We start from the raw sequence: 22,588 nt of genomic DNA, 5'->3' as shown, positions 1-22,588 counted from the left end.
CATTTTTGTCCTCTCTGTGTCAGGTCGTGTTTCTGCCGCCTATGTCATTATTGGTCTAATGACTATTTTGTAAATTTCTTTTTTTTTTCTTTTTGATATTTTTATTTCTATACATTGTTTCATTCAGGCAACCTGCGGCTCCGTTTGCTCTATTCATTTTATCTTCCACTTCCGTCTCGAGCTTTCCGTAGCTAGATAATGTGATTCCTAGATATTTAAACTCCATCACTTATTCTATTATCTGACTTTTCAGCTCCAATTTACATCTTCATGAAAAGATCTCATATATATTACAATTTTAAGTTGAAAATGAAAAAATGGCAACAGAATATCTCATTTTGTTAGAATTTTTTATGGATAATGTAACTTTGGATCCCAGCTACAACCGCGATGATGATACTGACGAAAAAAGTGTAACATTCCAGTTTTTGGATGTTACCCTCGATGTGTGTGAAGCGGATTTTAATTCATGAAGAAATTATAAATTGATTTGTCTAAATTTTGCCAATATAAAAAGTGGAAATTCTTGCCTGTTTTCTGTGTCTCCTGAGAAAGCTGAAGAAGCTTTAAATAAATTTAACATTTTTGTAGAAAATTTACACAAAGATGTACCGGTATAACTAATTCAACTGAAGATGAAGAAACTCTTCCCATGGCAAAAACCTTAGAAGACAAATTTATATAACATTTCCCAAAGGATGTCTACCTGTTTCAGCAAGCTTATAGTGATGTAATTCCAAGCAATCTAAACGACAAGTTTGTATTATTTAAGGATCTAAGGATATAAAAAAATCTTTGTACAGATGTAAGAAGGCTGGTAAAGGTTCAAAAAGTAGCAAACATACACCAAAATTTGATAAAACTATCAATAAAAATAGTTTAGTAGTTAATACTTTTCTTGGCCAGTCGCGGCCGCTAATACTTGTAAGGCGAGCGTGACGGGACAGAAGAGGAAATGCTAAGGAGGGTGAGCGGAACTGGGCCCGGACTTTGCACACTTGGACCCATTTCCGGCCATCCACCTATCTGATTCCATTCACTATTCTAAGTTGATCGCCCTTTGATGACTTTGGTTCTTGACATTTAGTTTGCTTCAATCTGCCTTGGGTAGAATGACTTTAAACTTTCCTATCGTCTTCTCTTGGACAAACAGTTGTTCCTCGGCTTTTGACCTTTTTGCTATACAGGACTCAGTGCAGGCGGCTGAGTACTTTTTTTTAAACTTACATTAGGCGCTAGCCAGTGTTACCGCGTCCGACAACGGGGTCGGCATTGCCGTGTATCAGTGTCATAAAACGACACTCCCGCTCAGAGGAGTAAACCTCGATATGAATCCGCAACCACACGGTGTCAGGCAGTCCGTGTCTAAGTGGTGAATGGCCTAGCGTCAGACGACAGCAAACGGAGCCTTCGGAGAACTGGCGAACCTCCGCTGTATTTCAAGCCTTAGCATGGGTAACGGCGCACTGCCTCGCCGAACAATACAATTTCGTCTCTATTCGTGGGAATTGTATGAACAAGTACTTAATCAAGCAAAAAAAAACAAACAAAACAAATAAACCAAGGAGCAAATTGGAACAGGCTATAAATGCGATGATATGGTGTACAGTAGCAGTGAAGGGAACATAGGGAAAGTCCTCAGTGAAGAAAAAAAGAGAAAGGAGAAGATTATGATCTTCGTACAAAGAGGATTTGTTGGAAGGTCTCCAGTCAGGGATCGGGACCTGACCAAGAAGGATCTTCCAAGGGGGACAACCTTGCAATGGAGCTTCTCACTTGGGGAGAAAAGACTTGCGGAGAAGGAGGAGAGCTTTGACATAACGCCTATGGTAAGAACAATGGAGAAACTTACCAGCGTTACAAATAATTTATTGAAACCAATGTCCGACCATACAAACACGAAGGTTGTGAATAAAAATGAGATAAAAAAACTTAAGAGAGTAACCGAAGACATGGAGGGCACTTTCAGAAAAGTCGCGCTTGGTATCGTCGAGAAAGAAAAAAAGCTTGTAAAAAAAAACCGGTGTTGACTCTACCGATGGTCTTCAGTCTACCTATCTGAAGTCTGTTTCATCTATTGCTTTTAGACGCATCGCCCTTATTATTTCTTTGTAGAAGGTGTTGTCGAATGCTCCCTCTATATCGAGAAATGCACCCAACATCAACTCTTGGTTTTCCAAAAAGTACTCCACCCTCTGTACGAGATGGTGCAGAGCCTTTTTGTAGAGAGTCCTGCTCGATACGCATACTTTATCTTATGTATCGGACTTTCAAGCAATATAATATCCCTCATAAAACCTATCGAGCAGTTTTCTACAGTCTTTAGTACGAATGACATCAGACTTATCGGCTTCAGGGACATGGCCTTTTCCTGTCCGAATTTGCCAGGTTTAAGTACAAAAGCCTCTTATTAGTCTTATATTTTTAATATACACAGTCCTAAGCTAGTATGCATTTCCCTTATGTAGATGTAATGGATAAAGTCCGTCTGAACCCGTTGATTTATATGGCTTAAATGATATATTGCAAATGTATTTAGTTCCTGGTTCACTACTTCTTTCGCTACACGCTAGTTTTCCCTAGAACCATAAATTATGGTGTATATATATATATATATATATATATATATATATATATATATATATATATATATATATATATATATATATATATATATATATATATATATATATATATATATATATATATATGTATACAGATTGAATGAATTTAAAACGGAACATACGAAATCAATGTATTTCGGCTCAACTCCGCTCTAGGTGGTTGGCCAACAAAAGGTTGTCAAATAATTATATTATAAAAATCCAATACTTCAGCGGGCTGCTGGATTCTGAATTAATTCAAGAACAAGTCAAAACTCCACCCAAATAGGCTGCCTAAAATTACTGTAAAAACTAGACTAAACAAGCAGTTATTATGCTGTCAAACCACCTATCGCTTCCTTATAGTCCAAGAGATAGGGCCGAAATTTTGAACTGATCAGTAATATGACATTTCTCTATTGGAATATATTCATTGTAACTGGGTTAAGACTTTGCCTTACAGGCGGACGCCCCTCGTGGTACAGGGGGTGGCTATACAGGGATGAAATTGTAATTTTTTTCGGAAAAATTAACGATCGATAATATGGCTGAAAATTTGCCCAGAGTAAGATCTTGGTATAACTAGACAAAGTCCCAAAGGGCGGACGCGAGAGTGGATACATAAGGTGTGGCGGACAGGGGTGAAGTTGCAATTTTTTGGGGAAAAATTAACGATAAGTAATATGTCCGCCATTTTCATGGCTCATTATTTAGCCCCTAAAAACTCTAAATCCAAAAGGGCGGACAGCTGGGTTGGTACAGAGAGCCATAAAACGGGGTCAAATGTACCACTTGCCTGCGCATTTTAGGTCTCGGTAACAATTTTAAAACTGATTTTATTATGATATTTTTATACCGATTGATTTGAAAATTTGTATGCTCACTTCTGTTACTATTCTGAAAAGCGTCAAGTAGAGTTTTTCTCAAAATTTTCCAAAAAAATTTTCGTAATTTTTTGAGGTAAAATCTAATTTGTAGAATCCTTTCGATTTTCTGTAAGTTATACCATGATTTTTTCCAAAAATTTTCAAACGATTTTTTCGATAAGAAAAAAAAAATTAGAAAAAATTTCGCCATTTTTCTCACTCTCATTGATGTCATCATATTCATCATCTTCACAATCATGGTATAACTGACAGAAAATCGAAAGGATTCTACAAATTAGATTTTACCTCAAAAAATTACGAAAATTTTCATTTACGGAAATTTTTTGGAAAACTTTGAGGAAAACTCTACTTGACGCTTTTCAGAATAGTAACAGAAGTGAGCATACAAATTTTCAAATCAATCGGTATAAAAATATCATAATAAAATCAGTTTGAAAATTGTTACCGAGACCTAAAATGCGCAGGTAAGTGGTACATTTGACCCCGTTTTATGGCTCTCTGTACCATCCCTGCCGTTTGCCCTTTTGGATTTAGAGTTTTTAGGGGCTAAATAATGAGCCATGAAAATGGCGGACATATTACTTATCGTTAATTTTTCCCCAAAAAATTGCAACTTCACCCCTCTCCGCCACCCCTTATGTATCCACTCTCGCGTCCGCCCTTTGGGATTTCGTCTAGTTATACCAAGATCTTACCCTGGGCAAATTTTCAGCCATATTATCGATCGTTAATTTTTCCGAAAAAAATTACAATTTCATCCCTGTATAGCCACCCCCTGTACCACGAGGGGCGTCCGCCTGTAAGTCAAAGCCTTAACCCAGTTACAATGAATATATTCCAATAGAGAAATGTCATATTACTGATCAGTTCAAAATTTTGGCTCTATCTCTCCGACTATTAGGCAAGCTCCTCTTTCCTTTATCTAAGCAGTCAGATGGATATTTTGAGCGGTGTTGCCAATCACATTCCTCTAGATGTTTTTCAAATAAGGTGTTAACCATAAAATATTTACAGGAAAGAAAGGAAATAACTACAAACCATTAAGTTTATTTTTGTTATTAGTCTGTTGTAGTAGATTGGTAAATACAATGAAAAATATAGGCAAATATCCGATTTATTTAAAGATACGAAGAAGATATAACTCTCAAAAAGATCCGCAAATAGGATTATTACACGGCGATTGGCAATATTGACTTTGGGCGGCGCTATAGAATATGGTGCGTCCTAAAAGGAGACAGATAGTTGAACGATATTTTATACAATGTCTATCACCGGGTATGGATTTCTTTTTGTCCAAGTTTTATATTGGTCCACTATTTCAAATGCAGTTCAAACAGACAAATATTAAATTGTATGATCCGTTTTAAATTCGTTTAATCTGTATATATATATATATATATATATATATATATATATATATATATATATATATATATATATATATATATATACGTGATTATTTCGACCAAAAAACAATTTATAAATATGTTGGAAATATAGGGTTATGAACCAAAGTGTTCGATTCTTGTATCCTTCCCGTTCTCACTTACGGAGCTCAAACCTGGACATTCACAAAAAAGAACATCGACAAGATTCGAAAAACTCAGCGAGCCATGGAACGACAGATGCTTGGTATCTCACTAATAGATCGGCAAACGAACGAAGCAATCCGGAACAAAACAAAAATAAAGGACGCCGCGAAACAAGCAGCTAAATTAAAATGGAAATGGGCTGGACACAACGAACGTCTCGAAGATGGTAGATGGAACAAAGAAGTCGGAAACTGGCGACCGTACGATGCGAAGAGACCAAGAGGAAGACCTCAAATGCGCTGGAGCGACGATATCAAAAGAGTCGCAGGACCAATGTGGAAACGCCTAGCACACAACAGGGATGAATGGCGAGAAATGGGAGAGGCCTTTATTCGACAATTCGGATAGAAAAAGGGCTAAAAAAAAAAAAAAAAAAATAGGGTTATGTGGTCTATTAAATAAAAAATCTTTGTTTTTTCTAAATCTCAATATTTCGTCATTTATTTGATGGCTTCATCGGGAGTAACTGTAAAAAACAAACATTTCAAAACACTGACGTACACTTAGATTTACAATACTTACAGAAATTGAAAGATTATACACATAAATAAAATTAATACTAAAATAACATTATTGTTGATGACACTGTACATTTAATAAAATGCATGTTAAAATTTAAAATATCTTTGAGCACGTTCGTTACAATCAATAAGATGGAAACAAGTAAAAATTATTTCAAAATGCAAAAAATAACAATGTAAGAAAACATTAGAGGAATAGTATTTCTTTAATTAATCACTAAGGCTAGTTGGTATGATTAATCATTAAGGTGAGTGTAGTTTTAAATTTTGTTTAATATATTGCAATATATGTTGCTTAATTGCCCCGTGTCTGTTTTATAATTTAAAGTTTGTTTTTTTTGTTAATGTGGTACATCTCCAAAAATAACCTACTTTTGTAATTTTCAGTCTGTGCCAAAATTCGAGTATTGTTGTAGTCTAACAGATGACTGGTGTTTCTGTAGTGCTCGACAACTGCGCAAGAATTTTTTCCTAAGCGGCAATCACTTTTATGCTGTGTGATACGTTGTTTTAGCCACTGCGATGTATGGCCAATGTAGCTTTTTTCACATACTAGACACGGTATTTCATATACCACATTACTCCTATATAAGGTTGGTACTGGGTCTTTAATTTTAGAAAAAAGTTGTTTGCTATTTATGGTATTGTATTTAGCTATATTAATATTGGAAACATCTTTAAATATAGATACGACAGACTGGGTTAGTTAGTAGAATATATATATATATATATATATATATATATATATATATATATATATATATATATATATATATATATATATATATATATATATATATATATATATATATATATATGTGCGTGTGTGTGTATGTGTGTGTGTGTCTAGTGATAACATTTTTGTTTGGGGCTCAGGAAAGTGCACCCCGAAAAGATTTTTCAGGGTCTATTTACCATTCTTAGTGTATTTACCTGATTTCTTTTGGAACGAGGGAATACTTATCTTGAGAGTCATTTGAGAAAGCTTTATGGAGCTTTGACAGTTTTGCAGTCTATTCTATCTTATCGCAGAGCCTTCCCGTTTAGTAACGGGGGTCACGATAAGTTTCCTTGATAGGCTCATTTCAAAAGGGATGTGTCGATGGTCTGAACAAGACACATCATCTAAACGTGAGTTGTGGTCATTCTTATATCAGTTACTTCCTTTCGTTGCAAAGTTACGAAAGTTGATTTGTTTGCTACCTTTAGTATGTCTAAATTATATTCAATAACAAGTTGTAGTAATGACTCACCTCTTTCATTGATGTTTTTACTGCCCCAGATCACATGGTGCGCATTCGCATCAGAGCCAGTCAGCCATTAATTACAGTCCATTTTTTCTACAATCTCTCTCTTCCAACTACCCTAATGGTGGTTGTTCGGGATCATGATATGGGAGGTATGCTTATACGAGAACTATTTACTTCATGCCCTTTGCCGTTTGCCGTTTGCCCTTGTAAACCCATGGCTCTTCAAGGCTATATCGACCCTTCTCATAGCAACAGTAAGTTCTGCTTCACTATGCTGGAGGTTCGCCTGCAGAACTCTAATTGGGTTATCAAGGTCTCTGATTGTCTTGAAGGATATCTTTTCAAAGTTATAATATGCCTTGGAATAAGTAGCCCTCAATGTTTTATACGAGACCTCGTCAATCGTGTAGACTAGGGTTTGCTCAACGCCCCCGATCTTCTGATTTTTCAACAATCAGTGTTCCGTATTAACGTCTTGATTTTGTTTTTTTAGACGAGTCCTGCTGATTGCTTCATCAGCTTTTTTCTCGGGGACGCCGCTAAAGACTATGGGGCGCTTGGGAATATTATTGGGATCAACTATTTAAGTTTGCTTCCTCCCACGTTTAAATGAATAATTAAATGAATAAATGACGTTTAACAATCGTCATTTTATTTTTTACTGCATAGATTTGGCTAATTTTGGTTTTGGAAAATTTGTAGAAGTCCAAGGAAGATTTAAAAAGTGAGAAATATGATGATATTGTAATTAAAGTAGTGAAAATAACAATTATATTTTCGCATACAAACAGTTATAAGAGTTAAAAGTAAGTATAATTTAGTAATAAGCAGACATAAAAATTTATTAATCCACATAAAGTAATAACGCGCTACTGGTACAAGAAGTATTCACTTCTGTCGGCACTCACCAAGTGAACCGCGCAGTTTTTTTATATACTCGTTAGCAAAGTTCACAGGGTCCCTTCGCTAAACACTGTTCTATGTAACTGAAAAAGTTCTGACCTCAGAAAGGAGCCTAATATTGTTCCAGTTTGTTGACGATCAGGTCTGCTTGAGCCTGATCTAGTTGAGTATCAGAATGGTGTCTGTGTGCCATCGCTATTTTGAATACTTTTGCCATGTTACTATAAAATCTAGTCTGCTCGTTAAAGCTCCTTAGTTTTTTAGCAACTGTTTAGGAGGATAATGGTATTCTCCCAAAGTTTTTTTACCCTCGGGTGTTGCTGATACTCCCGCTTTTATTTTCTTGGTATTTGCTGTGGTCCATGTCCCAGGAACCATTTTTGTCTCCCTTCTCATCTTCTTTTGTTCAGCTCTAGAGAGGCGTTTTTTGATACTTTTCACAAAGTCTGTGCCTTTCGGAACGCCTTGTGGCTAAGTATTTGGAAGGGATATAGAATCCGCGACTGGAGCTGCCTTTCTGACCGTTCCCTTTGTCTGTGTGTTTTTTGTCTCGCTGTTATATATATTTCCATAATATATTGCATATATATATCCACGACTTGGGACCAAATACAGTCAGGCACGGCAGTGCACCATTATTGTGCTAATGCTATAATACCCCATAATTCGCCATCTATCTGGGACATCGCTTAAGGCAACGCTTTTTCCCCTGTGCCATGCATACCTTTAGCACGATGGTGTTATCTCGGGATTATCTAAATTTTTTAAATTATTAAATATGTGATTGATGAACTGTTTAATACTATTATCGGAAATAATAGCGGATTGAAAAGAATATAAGAATGTGCCCGTGGTACTTTTGGCTTCATTTATATGTTTCTTCGTTTGTCGTGGATTATAAGATTTAGAATTTGATCAATTTGTTTAAGGTTTGAAAATTAATTTATGATTAGATTTGAAGATGAGGGCCTATCTGGAAAGTTTTATACATTATTTAGTACGTCATATCTGCTATTGGTTGTACTTTTTAATTAAGATGCGTTGTTATAAATAAATTCTGCTTCTTTGAAAGGATTTTCATAAACTGTTATTTATTTAATAATAAATAATAAATAATGGCAGAGAGTCTAGAAGATCTTCAAACCCTGTTGAATGCTAATTACTATTTAACTGGGAATAAGCCACAATTAAAGGTTAAAATACGTTTATTGACGTTTCAATTTCCACTTCGGAAGTCGTTCTCAAAATACAAACATTAGTAAATTAAACAAATTTTGTTTTTGTTACTTAGTGAAAAATTCTTCTAATAATTTAATTTTATCTGACTCATCTATATTGACAATTCAGACATACATTATACATTTTAAAGTAGACGACTTTAAAATGATATTGCCAATATTGTTAATATTAATAACAGTATGTACTGATCATACATATTTTCAACTAAATAATGAATTCTATAAACAAAGTTTGGGACTAGCAATGGGCTCTAGTTTATGGAAGATTTTGAAACAAATATTATTTCTAAACAAAATTTAAAACCCTCAGTATGGTGGAGATATGTAGATGATGTATTCTCAATATGGCCTCATGGATCAGAGTTGTTGGACACATTCCTAAATGATATAAATGATAAAGAAGAGACAATAACATTTACCATGGAAAAGGAATATAATAACACATTGCCTTTTCTGGATGTTTTAATCTCTAAGAACGATACTGGATACGAAACTCAGGTGTATAGAAAACCAACACACACCAACAGATATTTAAATTTCAAATCAAATCACAATATTAATATTAAAAAGGGAATCATTAAATCCTTATATGATAGAGCCAAAATTACTTGTTCTAACGAAAATTCGTTCTTGGAGGAGAAACATTTGTTAACATCTGTTTTATTAAAAAATGATTATCCTTTATCGTTTATAAATAAGGAATTTTCAACAATCGATCGAATAGAACAAAACAACTTAGAACGAGATCCTACAGCATATACAAGGGATAATACGAAGAAAATAACAATACCATATATAAAAGGATTATCGGAAAAGCTTAAAAGGATAAGAAATAAATTCAACATTTCAACAACATTCAAAACGACAAACACGTTGAGATCTATTTTGTCCAAAACCAAACCTAACAATGAACAAGAAAGGACAAAAAATTGCATTTATAAAATACCTTGTGAATGCGATCAGTTTTATTTAGGTGAAACATCAAGGCCATTAAATGTTAGAATAAGTGAACATCAATCCTATATTAAAAATAGAGAATTTGATAGATCTCAAATATGTAAAAATGCATGGGATAATGAACATAGGGTTCAATGGAATGATTCAAATATAGTCCTAAAAGAAACGGATGGTAAAAAGAGAAAAATCAAAGAAGCGGCTCTAATTATGCTAAATGAGACCAATTGTGTCGCGAATTCCTCAGCAGAATGTAGTAGGATCTGGTTACCCATATTGAAAGAGGAAGTTATTAAAAAGAAAATACCAGTATTGGTAAGTCAGTAACATATAGAGAATACATCATTTATATTTTTTAAATAACAAACATATAAAATCGGAATTTGGTATTTATTGAAGGTAAACTAAATGCAAGATCAAATACTTACCATGTCGGGATAGTATTATGAGGTTTTTTTTTCCTGGTTTTCCCTCATAATTTACTATGGAATCACTAACAGGAGAATTTTACTGTCATCATGGCATGTATTTGTCTTTTTAAAGACGAATTACATGTTATGATCTTTTCTGACGGATATTCTCAAGTTAAAGTTGATTTCATGTAATCGAATGAACTATCTTATAAGTAAAGTCGTCCCAGGAACGCAACTCAACAATATTGGCAATATCATTTTAAAGTCGTCTACTTTAAAATGTCTAATGTATGTCTGAATTGTCAATATAGATGAGTCAGATAAAATTAAATTATTAGAAGAATTTTTCACTAAGTAACAAAAACAAAATTTGTTTAATTTACTAATGTTTGTATTTTGAGAACGATTTCCGAAGTGGAAATTGAAACGTCAATAAACGTATTTTAACCTTTAATTGTGGCTTATTCCCAGTTAAATAGTAATTAATTTAAAATGCCACAAGAAAATAGCTTCAGAACAATACTGTTGAATGCTGTAAACAACGAATGCACTGAAAAGGGCTTAACAATCAACGCAAAAAAAAACAAAATGGATGGTGGTCGGAAAAATTAATATCGAAGACTCAGTACTAAGATTAGATAACAAAATCCTGGAAAGGGTGGAACACTTTAGATATCTGGGTAGCTAGATTGACTGCAGGGTTGAAAGTGACGAGGAAATTTCGACCAGAATAGAACTCACACGGAAAAACTTTATTAACTGGCGTTCTGTATTATGCAGTAGAAGTCTGTCATTGACCACACGTCTAAGAGTATTGAAGTGCTACGTCTGGTCCACTTTGTTCTATGGATGTGAAACCTGGACAACAAAAATAAAAAATCCTAACAAACTAGAAGCGTTTGAGTTATGGTGTTACCGTCGCATGCTCAGAATTCCGTGGACAGCACACATATCTAACGAACGCGTGCTAGAGACCGTGAACAAAGAACGAGCATTGATCAACATCATCAAAATGAGAAAGGTCCAATACTTCGGTCATATAATGAGAGGACCTAAATATCGCTTACTCCGGTTAATCATTCAGGGCAAAATCGAAGGAAAACGTTGGGTCGGAAGAAAACAACTGTCCTGGCTGCGTAACATTAGACAATGGACAGGTCGAACGGTCGAGGAACTGTTTCATCTAGCTGCCGACCGAGAATCATTTTATCAGCTTGTCAATATGACGATAGCCAACGGTTGAATACAAGCACGGCACACAAAGAAGAAGAAGTTTATCTATACGAGATATGATTTAGAAATGGATTTACGTTTTTTACTATTAGAATGGATATAGGACATTGCTTTCGCAACACTTTGGTTGTATATGGTCACAAAGAAGTCAGTTTAAACATTGTCCTTTGGTGTGAATATACGGCTCAATAGGAATATTTACCATATTAATTTTACTGATATGAAGGTTTCTATTTTCTATAAAAGTACGTTACAATCATTTGTTTTATATATCTATATATATATATATATATATATATATATATATATATATATATATATATATATATATATATATATATATATATATATATATATATATATATATATATATATATATATATATATATATATATATATATATATATATTTTGCTTTGTTGATAGAAGGATCGACAGTTTTTCTATTTAACTTCTTAATCTCTGTTACAGTTATATCCGATTCTATAGAGTTTAGTAAACACTCCCGGCTTTGGAATTATCTATTAAAAAAAATTGCCCTACTTGAATCACACGTATTCTAATTATATAATACAATACAATTGGTACACCACAACGTCAACCTAATAACTTTTTTTGCTAAAAATAAATTAGGAACTAAATATTCTATTTTTAATTGTCTATATAATCGATATATCAATATTATAAACTAAACACATAAACGCAGTATCTACTGAAAACCACCAAAATTTTGGGAGAGATCTAAATACCTAATTACAATAACTTTGACAGTTATTTTGATGTACATATTCTAATAGTGCGGTTGTATTATTAATAAACGTAGGTTTTTTACATTTTCTTAACTCTTTTATTTAAGAACTATTACATGATACAGTCACAGAATAAATAATAATCAGAATGCCCACTCTTAGATGCCGCCTTTGAAGTGTGTCAGCACGCGATCGCTATATTTTAAACGGAAACATAGACTCCGATTGAAAAAATTGTGATAAGCTACTACAAAACTGCAATTTAAATTTTTAGAGATTAATAATATAGTAAATTTGAAATAATTTAATCTATTCTTCAACTAAAAGTACGAATAAAATAGTGCATATTATGTCTATGGTTGCTGTACATAAATGAAAGCGGGTTAATTTTTCTATGCACACCAGATAAAATTTCAGTGAACAGCACTGGTTCCGTTTAAAACATGGCTGATTCTCGAAAACTGTTGAGTTTCGAAGTTACTAACAAGTATACCTTTTTTTTGTTAAAATAATGTATCTTTAATATTTTTTATCCCAAATACAGGTAACCTAAAGAGCAAAAAAGTTAAGTGCAAATTTATACAACATATGTGGCATAAGTGGCGCCCTTTATCAGTTACATGAAAGTGTGCATCAAATTATAATTCCTCATATTTAAAAGTACCCAGTTGTAAATTTTTATACATAAATGTGTACAAACATAAAAGTTATAGCGAAAAATTAAATTTTAATTTTGCACTTTAACACGCTGTATTTTTCTTAATATCAATATTTTATTAAAGCAATTTGGCTTAAATCGTAATATTTTACAGTGTAGAATCTACTGTTTCTTTTTGTACAATTACTTAAGGACCACCCTGTATAATATAAAATACCACAAATTGTGATTTTGTTTGTGATCACGATATTGATTAAAAATAAACTATATTAATTGAAGATAACTTTCTTCTTTCTTTTTAGTTCGTAGTCTTTAAAATGAGTTCCAATAAATATTTAAGTGAAAGTGAAAAAAGAAAACGAAATGCAGATCGAGATAAACTAACAAAACAAATGAGAAGATCATTGGACAAATGTTTAACTGGAGATGAAAAACAATTACAACAATCGTTATAATTTTCACAGATTTCACCTGCTCAATCTCCAGAAACATCCAGAAATTTCGGACTTGTGTCCAAAACTATTCCGCAAAAACATCAGCAGGAAAAACCAAGCAATTTCCAATGTGAAGATGAAACAAAAGGAGAAAATATAAATTTAAAATCATCTCAAAGTATTGATGAAGAGTTTTGTAAACGATATTGCATTATAGCCAGAATACTTAACAGACACCATGCGAGAGTATATAGAAAAAAAAGTATATAGAAAAAAATCACCAAAATCAATAAATGGATCGTTGGAATCATCAGTATCCTAACCTGCACAATGCAGGTTAGGATACTGCATCGTTGGATCGATGCAACGAAAGGTCAAAACAAATTACAAGAAAATTAACTATTGCCTCCTTCTTCAGAACAATTAATAGCGGGGAAAAGGTTAAAACAGCTTATAAACCAACAACTTATTGTATTGTCACGTCTGTAAATTAGTTTCCAATCAAACAACGCCGATGATGAAAGGAACGAATGATTGGAAAATGTACTAAAAAAATTGTCAGAGTATGAAAACTCCAGTGACCACATTAACTTCATCATTAAGTGGCGGGGACAGCGTTATGATAATGCCTTTAATATGTCAGGTAAATATAAGGGACTCCATTCCAGAATAAAACATTATATTTTTTGCTTTTTTTAACATCGTTCAGCAATTGTACGTATTTTTTCCAAGTTCTACACATGTGACACCAGGTGGTCTGCTCGTTTCGATATTGTGAAATATTAAAAGGAAAATTATGAAGAAATTAAACATTGCTTTTACCATATGGGAAAAGATTTTAGAAAAATAAATTCTTCAAACAAGACTCGTCAACAGAAAGACGAATACTTAAATACAGCAGTTTTAATAAATGATTAATTGAGTAAGATTCGTCTAAAAGAAACAAAAAAAGTTAAAGATGTTGCATATACTAATGATAATAAACATCAGAAAATACGAAAGCTATTTCATGATGAAAATCCAGAAAGTGAAATAATATTAAATGGCAAACAACATTTTAAAGTTAATATTTTTGTTGTTGTGTGAGATTCTGTACTGATCACAGAAAGATCTGAGGGATATAAAACTATTAACAATAAATTCGAAACAATTTTTCATGATGGTTATGTTAGAGACTCTTCAATAGAGCAGTAAAAATGATAAGTACAAGATTTAAACCTAGCAGAACTGAAAAGTGAAGTATTAGAATTTAGGACTATAAGTAAAGAAAATATTATTTAGCCTGTATCCATGTAGTCATTTATTTAGGAAAATAATATTAATGCAACATTCCCAAATTTAAACACAATTCTGAGAATTTATTTAACCCTTCCAGTAAGCAATGCAAGCAGTGAAAGATCATTCTCAGTAATCGCCAAAATAAAAAAGATTTTAAGATCACATTAGGACAACAAAAATTCAATAGTTTATAATTTCTTTATATAGAAAGAGTTATTAAATAACTCTATTAATTTTGACAAACTAATTGACGAGCGTGCAGAATTAAAGGTGAGAAAAAAAGCAATATAACCATCGAGTTAGAATCTATTGAGAAGCTATGAGCATATTAACGTGTGTATTAAAAACGGCGTAGGTAGGCGTGGCTAACTGTGATATCAATATGACGGTGGGATCATGGCCGGACTCAATAATATTAAAACTACTATAAAAATATGACTAGTTATTCAGAAGATTTAGTCATAATCTACAAAGTGCAATACATTTTTAATAAACTATGATTTATTTATCCCGAGGTAAACACTAAAAACACGATTATATTATACATAAAGATAAATTAATACAGTCAAATACTATTAATTTATTCTCTGAAGTACGGGCCATTACTTTGTTTACATATTTGTATACTAACCTGTAGAACGTTATTCCTGAAGATTTTTTATTAACATTGCTTCTGCCACTGCAACTACGTTGAGAACAAGAAACCATTATTATGCACTATCACAATATATTATTACAGTTTCTATAAAAGTATTATAAAACTAAAAATATTCGAAGAACGACAAACGTAAACAAACATATACGATCTGTCAAAAGTGTCAAAACAATATGGCCGAAGTGAGGTCGTTTTTAGTCACGTGATGCCCTCTCCATAGATTCTAACTCGATGAATATAACTAATAAATTTGGGTATATTTGTTGAATTATCATTGTTTGTTTTAATAAACTACGTTTATTTAATTTTTGTACACGTATATTATGTGTTAGTAGTATGTGTCATGACTGAAAAATAGGTCCGGCAGTACAATGTTGCCTAGGGCTCGCTTTAGTCTTAGTCCGCTACTGATTCTAAAATCGATTACCACAACCCTGTTTGAAATTGACTCACATGTGTAACCCATTCTTCAAATTTATTTGTTTTATAACACAAACAAATTAATTAAGTAGTTATGTTATGATTAAATTAATTATTTTGTCGATACATTTATATTCTGAATAATTACAATTATTAAAATGAATTTGAGGTAGTTTGTTTAAATATTTTGAACTGTCAAAGCTTATGTATTTGACTTGACACTGCTCATTGTGTGTGTACCACCTGCGATTCAGAATGTCATCTCGCGATTATATTGGTTGAAAATCTGTATCATAATAAAAATCTGTATCATATGAAGCTCATTATGATACATGTTTTGAATTTGTAATTGATATATTAAACTTACAGACAGACTTACAGATATGAGTAATGATTTTTGTAATAAACATTTGAATACAATATGTCTTGTTACTTTGATTTCTTTCATACAATGATATTCGCAACGAACGATAATAACATAAATGTCACGTAACGACTGATTTATGATTTGTAAAATCACTGAAATGCCAACCATCGGCATTTGAGTATAAAATCCACAATCTATCGATTTTTTCATCGATTATTATCATCGATTATATTATCATCGACATATTATCATCGATTCTTTCGATGGCTCGTTATATGTAGGTATATTATAATAATAAAGTTATAGAATATTTCTAAAATATAAAATTTCTGCATTTACAGTATACCCTTTATTGCACAAGTTTTTAAATATTTATCACTTTTGACGAAATTGTGTTTTGCAAAAATTGCAACAGTTAGTAATTTCCCAATTTTTTTAATCCTTCCATAAATTCCATTTTCCATATCTTCGTGTAGATTATTTAAGATTTAAGGAGAAATTTTATTATGATTCAAAATATTTAACTAGAAATTTTGCGTCATCATATCATTCTTTAAATTCAATAGATTTAAAAAAAAATCACATATAATCTAATCTAAGTTAGGTACTTTAAAAACGATAATTTATCATTAATTTATCTTATCCAAGATTACAAGGATTGATTGTTTCCTGACAAACAACGGAGAGAATTAGTAGTGTTGTGACAAGTTAATAATTATGTGAAATCTCTTTAAGAATCTTATATTTTTTTTTAAATTAAATATGACAACGTTTATACAGCAGCAGAATGAACTCCGTGAGGACGAAGATGAAAATACTACTTCTTCAGTGAAATGGACTGTATGGACTATTTTATGCAAAACAACTATAGTGGGATGGTTTTTTACTTTTGCATTTGCTCTCATAGTCCCTGTGTTAACTTATTATTTGGTGGTTAACTTAGGTACATACCCCGAAGTAGAAACATTTACATGTTTCGTTAATACCACTTTCAGAGTCCCCTGTGGAAAAGTGAACATTAGTGAAGCGGAATGTGTTACATTAGCGTGTTGTTATGACAATCCTACACATTTATGTTACCATTATTTACCCTCAAGATACTCATATAACTTAGCAGGTTCCAGTTACAGGGCTTCTCGTTCTTTATCACCATTTAATACAACAACTGTAAAAGAAATGCAAATTTCCATTAACGAAATATCAAGCAACAAAGTTAGCATAATTTTACACAAACCAAGTAAGAATATTGCAGAAAATAAAGTACAATATCGAGAATATGTAGTAAAACAAGTTGAAGAAAAGCTAATGGTCGAGATTTTCAGACCAAATGGAGACAGAATTTTTTCGACCGCAAAAGGACCATTGATTGCTTCTGAAAACTATTGGGAGTGGACTGTGCATCTAACCGATCATTCCTTATTTGGTCTAGGTAAGACGCTGGTTTCAAGACATCAAAATTCCACCATATCAAAGGTGTTTTACAAGAACAAGAACGATCATAGTAATTTACCAGTTATTTGGGCCTATTACAGAGGACAATTTCATGGATTAACAATAAACCATGACGGACCGCTTGAAGTCTCTATTCTTACTTCTAATCTAATTATATTAAAAAGTTTATTAGGTGAAACTATCGAGCTTGTGTTATATACTGGACCAACGCCAACAGATCTTCATAATCAACATTTGGAAGATAGTAACCAGTTGAATGTACCGGAGTGGGCGTTAAAAACACATATGTGCAGGTAACCATTTTAAATAAACGTTATGCTGTTTTTACCATTAAGATATCGAATATTGCAATGAATTTCTTCATTTTCTCTTTGTATATTTTCTCTCTCTCTCTCTCTCTCTCTCTCTCTCTCTATATATATATATATATATATATATATATATATATATATATATATATATATATATATATGTATACATAAATATATACAGGGTGTCATAAAAAGATTGGTCATAAATTATACCACGATTCTTAGGAATAAAAATAAGTCGTGCTGGCCTAACTTACCTACATGTATTCAAAAGCGCACCCAGAAAAAGTTACAGGGTATTAAATTTACAAAATTAAACCGAGTTTTTTAATATTGCTCCAAAAAGGTTTAAATTTTTTTAATGAAAACTTATATTATGTCTGGCATGCCATGACCAATAAATCCGAAGTAGCAAACAATATTTTCCCGATTTTTCTAGATTTTAGGGCAGTCTCTAGCCTTTCTACCCCCGCCAACTTTTGTATAATATAAAATTGGATTAAAAACGGGACGGCCATATAATGATATACCTATTTTACAACTTTTTTATTTTTTAATATTTTTTCCAAAATTATTCCTTTAGAAGTTACAACCACCTTTTTAAATGCAATATTACGTTTTTAAAAATATCAAGTTTATTATTAACTTTCAAACAGAAACATATATTAATTTAATTTAAAAAGTGTTCAAACTGACCTCCCCTTCCTGTATACAGGCTGTGCATCGTTTCAACAATGAATATCAAATATTTTGAAAAATCAAATATTTGTCGAAATGCATTAGCAACTTCTAAAATTAAAATTATTGTTAAATTTCCATTTAAATTTAGATTGTAATTCTGCCATTTCAGAAAAACTGTAATTGTTCATTTTTAATTTAACTAATTCAAACAAAACTTTTGTTTACAATAGCAGCCAAATCACTATCAACATAGAGAACACATCAACAATTTGCCTAGTCGAATAATAATAAACTTGATATCTGTATAATTGTATTATTTTAGCTTTCCAGTTAAAAAGTGGCTGTATCTTTTAAATTAATGATATTACAAACAATTTCCAGAAGACAAACATACTACAAAAAAGTTGGGGGGAGGGAAGGTTTGGAGACCCCCTAAAATCTAGAAAAATCGGGAAAAACATTTTTCGCTATTTCGGTTTTATTGGCTATGGCATGCTAATACATAATATAAATTTTCATAAATCAAATTTATACCGTTTTGGAACCATATTAAAAAATTCGGTTTTATTTTACAAAATAAACGGTTACATTTAACAGTCCGTAACTGTTTCTGGGTGCACTTTTGAATGTACGTAAGTCAAGTCAAATCGACTTATTTTCATTCCTAAAAATCGTATATATATATATATATATATATATATATATATATATATATATATATATATATATATATATATATATACTAAATCTAGTTCACCGTTACGGTGGAAGGTTCTCGGTCAAAAGTTGGCAAATAAAAGAAAGACTATCGCCTACTTCATCCTTTTATTGAAGACGTTTTGCTTATTAATTCATACACATCATCAGTTTATCTACAAATTAGTTAAATAAGCATACATCCATAGAGAAAAAATGCACATGGTTTACAAAAGAAATGCAACTTATTAAGATGAAAGTGAAGAAATAGCTTAACTTATGAACCATACAGATTATAATAAAAACATTTAGTTTTAAGTAAGAAAAAACATAACTAATTCCAAAATTGCACTACTTACTTTACTTTATCGTGTCCGGACATGTCATTCATAAAATTTTGGCCCAGTATCGGGCTACGTCGGCTCCATCTTTGTTGGCGAGCCACAAATCTTCGAGGGTACATCGATGAGGACAGTTTCTGCATGTAAGAAGATGTTCCATATTCTGTGTTTCTCCACAGTCACAGTTCACATCATCTTGGTCGATTTTTCCCCATTTTGCCATGTTTGATTGTACTGGAGCGACCCCCGTTCTTATCCAATTCATACTTTTCCACGTTTTAAAGTCTAGGGACTGGCCGGTCCATTGAACCTGGGGAAGAGAAAAATACTCAGGCGGTTCATCCTGCACTGTTCCAAGGAAGCTTTTCCTAGATTTTAGTCGCTTTCGTGGTGTTCGAGCTTTGTATAGGGCATGCCGCTCGTCCGCGATCTGTTTAATTTTCTCTATGTGCTCTGCAACGCCTCTGCGTATTGAGGGTTCTGCAAAACCCGCTGCTTTATTTAGATTTGAGAGTGGCGTCGGTTTCATGCACCCCGTTACTATCCTGCATGTCTCATTTAGCGCAGTATCAACTTGTTTGGTGTGGGCAGATCTTCCCCAAACGGGGCACGCATATTCAGCAGTTGAGAAACACAGTGCCTGTGCCGTTGTTCTTAAAACGCCAGGACGTGCGCCCCATTTACTTCCCGTTAGCTTTCTGAGTATGCTGTTCCTAGTTGTTACTTTCCCTTTCATTTTTATGCAATGTTGTCTGTAGGTGAGGGACCGGTCCAGAGTTACTCCAAGATATATAGGTTGGCTTGTGTGTTCTAATGTATTACCATTCCACACAATTTGGAGTTTTCGCTTGGCTTCCTTTGCGCGAAGGTGGAAAGCGCAGACTTGGGTTTTAGAGGGACTGGGTCTCAGGGAATTCTGCAGGTAGTACGCTGTCATTGTTTTTAATGCAGTTTCGAGTTTCTTCTCCACTTCTTCAAAACTATTTCCTTGAGCACATATTGCAAGATCGTCAGCATAGAGGAAGTGCTTGGTTTCGGTCGGCGTAGGTTGGTCGTTTGTATATATATTGAAGAGCATCGGTGCTAAAACACTTCCCTGTGGAAGGCCATTTTTTTGAACTCTCCACCTACTTACTTTACCCTCCAGCATAACGAAAAAACGTCTGTTTCGCAGTAAGGAATATACGACCTTACACAGATGGTGGTCATTTAGAGTGTCGTATAATTTGTGGAGCAATGTTTTGTGTCTTACTGTGTCATAGGCTGCTGTCAAATCTATGAAAGCAGCCCCTGTTATAAGTTTTTCTTCAAAGCCCTCTTCAATGTGTTCTGTTAGGCCGTTAGGCCTAACTCATACAGGCCGTTAGGCCTGTATGAGGACTTGGCCGGTGCAAGATTTGCCGGGTCTGAATCCTCCTTGTTGTGGGATGAGGTGCTTGTCGACATTTTTTTCTATTCTGGCGAGTATGAGTCTCTCGTATAGTTTAAAAAAGTGACACAACAGCGAGATAGGTCTGTAGCTACTGGGGTTTTCTGGGTCCTTTCCTGGTTTTAACAAGGCTATTACTTTAGATTTCCTCTATGATTTTGGAATTTTGCAGGTTTTGCAGCACGTGTTATAAAATTGCAAGATCCAGTTTTTTGCTCCTTGGCCTAAATGTTTTATTTGTTCACTGCATATATCATTCGCACCTGCAGCTTTCCCGTTTTTTAACCTGCTCATACCGTCGTGGAGTTCTTTTAGTGTAAAAGGAGTACCTAGGTGGTTTGTCTCCGAGTCCAATCTTTTTCTAGTGTTTGGGCTCTTATATCGGTTCGTAGTTCTTCCATTCATAAGGAGTTGAGCAGCGACTTGGTTTGCTGTAACCTTGCAAGGTGGTTTATGTTCTTTTGGATCACCGCTAAGTTTTTTTACAAGGTTCCATGCTATTTTGCTACTATGTGTCATGTCCATTTTTTCCAGGGTCTCAATCCATTTTTCCTGTCTGGCTTGACTTAGCTGTTGGAGTAGTACTGCTCCGCAGTCAACCGTTTTTTGCCTAAATGGTCAGTGGAATAGAGGATTTCGTATGTTCCCATTAGTTCTTTGGACTCGCTGGACATCCCGGGAACATATTGTTGTCTACATCCTCTGGGGATAGCTTTTCTAGACACATTTTTGAGTACCTCTACAAATTTTTCATAGTTCTTTACTTTTGGTTCAAGACTTAACAGCTCAGAATCTAGCATGTCTGCATACTTTTGCCAGTTTGCCTTTTTGAAGTTAAATCTCCTTCTGAATGGAATAGTTTGTGGTCTGACAATTGGAAAGGTATTATACCAATAGGTCTATGCTGAGTTTTTGGTATGGGGCCATATACTACTTTGGTACATCGGTCTTCGAGGTTGTTACTTGAAAAACAAATATCCGGGTTATATCCTCTTTTCCAGACTTTACTCTGAAAAGATGGTGGAAGCTTAGGATCATGGATTAACGTGAGGCCACTCGTTTCGGCCCATGCTTCTACTGCGTCTCCATTTGCGTCCGAATCTGCATAGCCCCAGAGTAAACTGTGACTGTTAAAGTCTCCCAGTATAAGCTGATTGGGTTGTGATTGGAAGTTAGTTGGGGGTGAAAATATAAAAGGCTGGTTTGGTGGCTTGTATACCGACGTTATTGTGCATTTTCCTATCTCAGTGGTTATTATCTCTATTCCGCATACATTTGTTGTTCCCACAGATGAGACTATGGTTTGAGTTCTCACAAATACCGCGCTTCCATGCTTATTGTGTGGTATCTCCGCAATCAGATTCATACCGGAGACTTTTGGTCTCGCTGCAGTTAGGTCTCTGTGTATTTCCTGGATGCACAATACCTCACATTTCGTGTTCTTGCAGAATTCTGATAAGATGTCTTGTTTGGCTGTAGTGATGCCCTCGATATTTATGCTCGCTACTGTCAGTGTTGGTTCTG

At 33.6% G+C, this 22,588-nt stretch overlaps 1 protein-coding gene across 1 annotated transcript in view; it reads left to right on the top strand.

Annotated features, from left to right (window-relative positions):
* The first annotated feature begins 16,811 nt into the window (after positions 1-16,811).
* Positions 16,812-22,588, top strand: part of LOC140436863 (uncharacterized) — a 50,447-nt gene continuing 44,670 nt past the window's right edge. Inside the window, exon 1 of the mRNA XM_072526010.1 lies at positions 16,812-17,899. Within this exon, the coding sequence (XP_072382111.1) occupies positions 16,917-17,899 (983 nt within the window). The 5' untranslated portion in view covers positions 16,812-16,916. The remainder of the gene's footprint in view (positions 17,900-22,588) is intronic.

This window comes from Diabrotica undecimpunctata, chromosome 3 (genome assembly GCF_040954645.1).
Source record: "Diabrotica undecimpunctata isolate CICGRU chromosome 3, icDiaUnde3, whole genome shotgun sequence".
NCBI lineage: Eukaryota > Metazoa > Arthropoda > Insecta > Coleoptera > Chrysomelidae > Diabrotica > Diabrotica undecimpunctata.
Note: the sequence above shows the minus strand (reverse complement) of the source record. Positions and strands in the feature narration are given on the sequence as shown.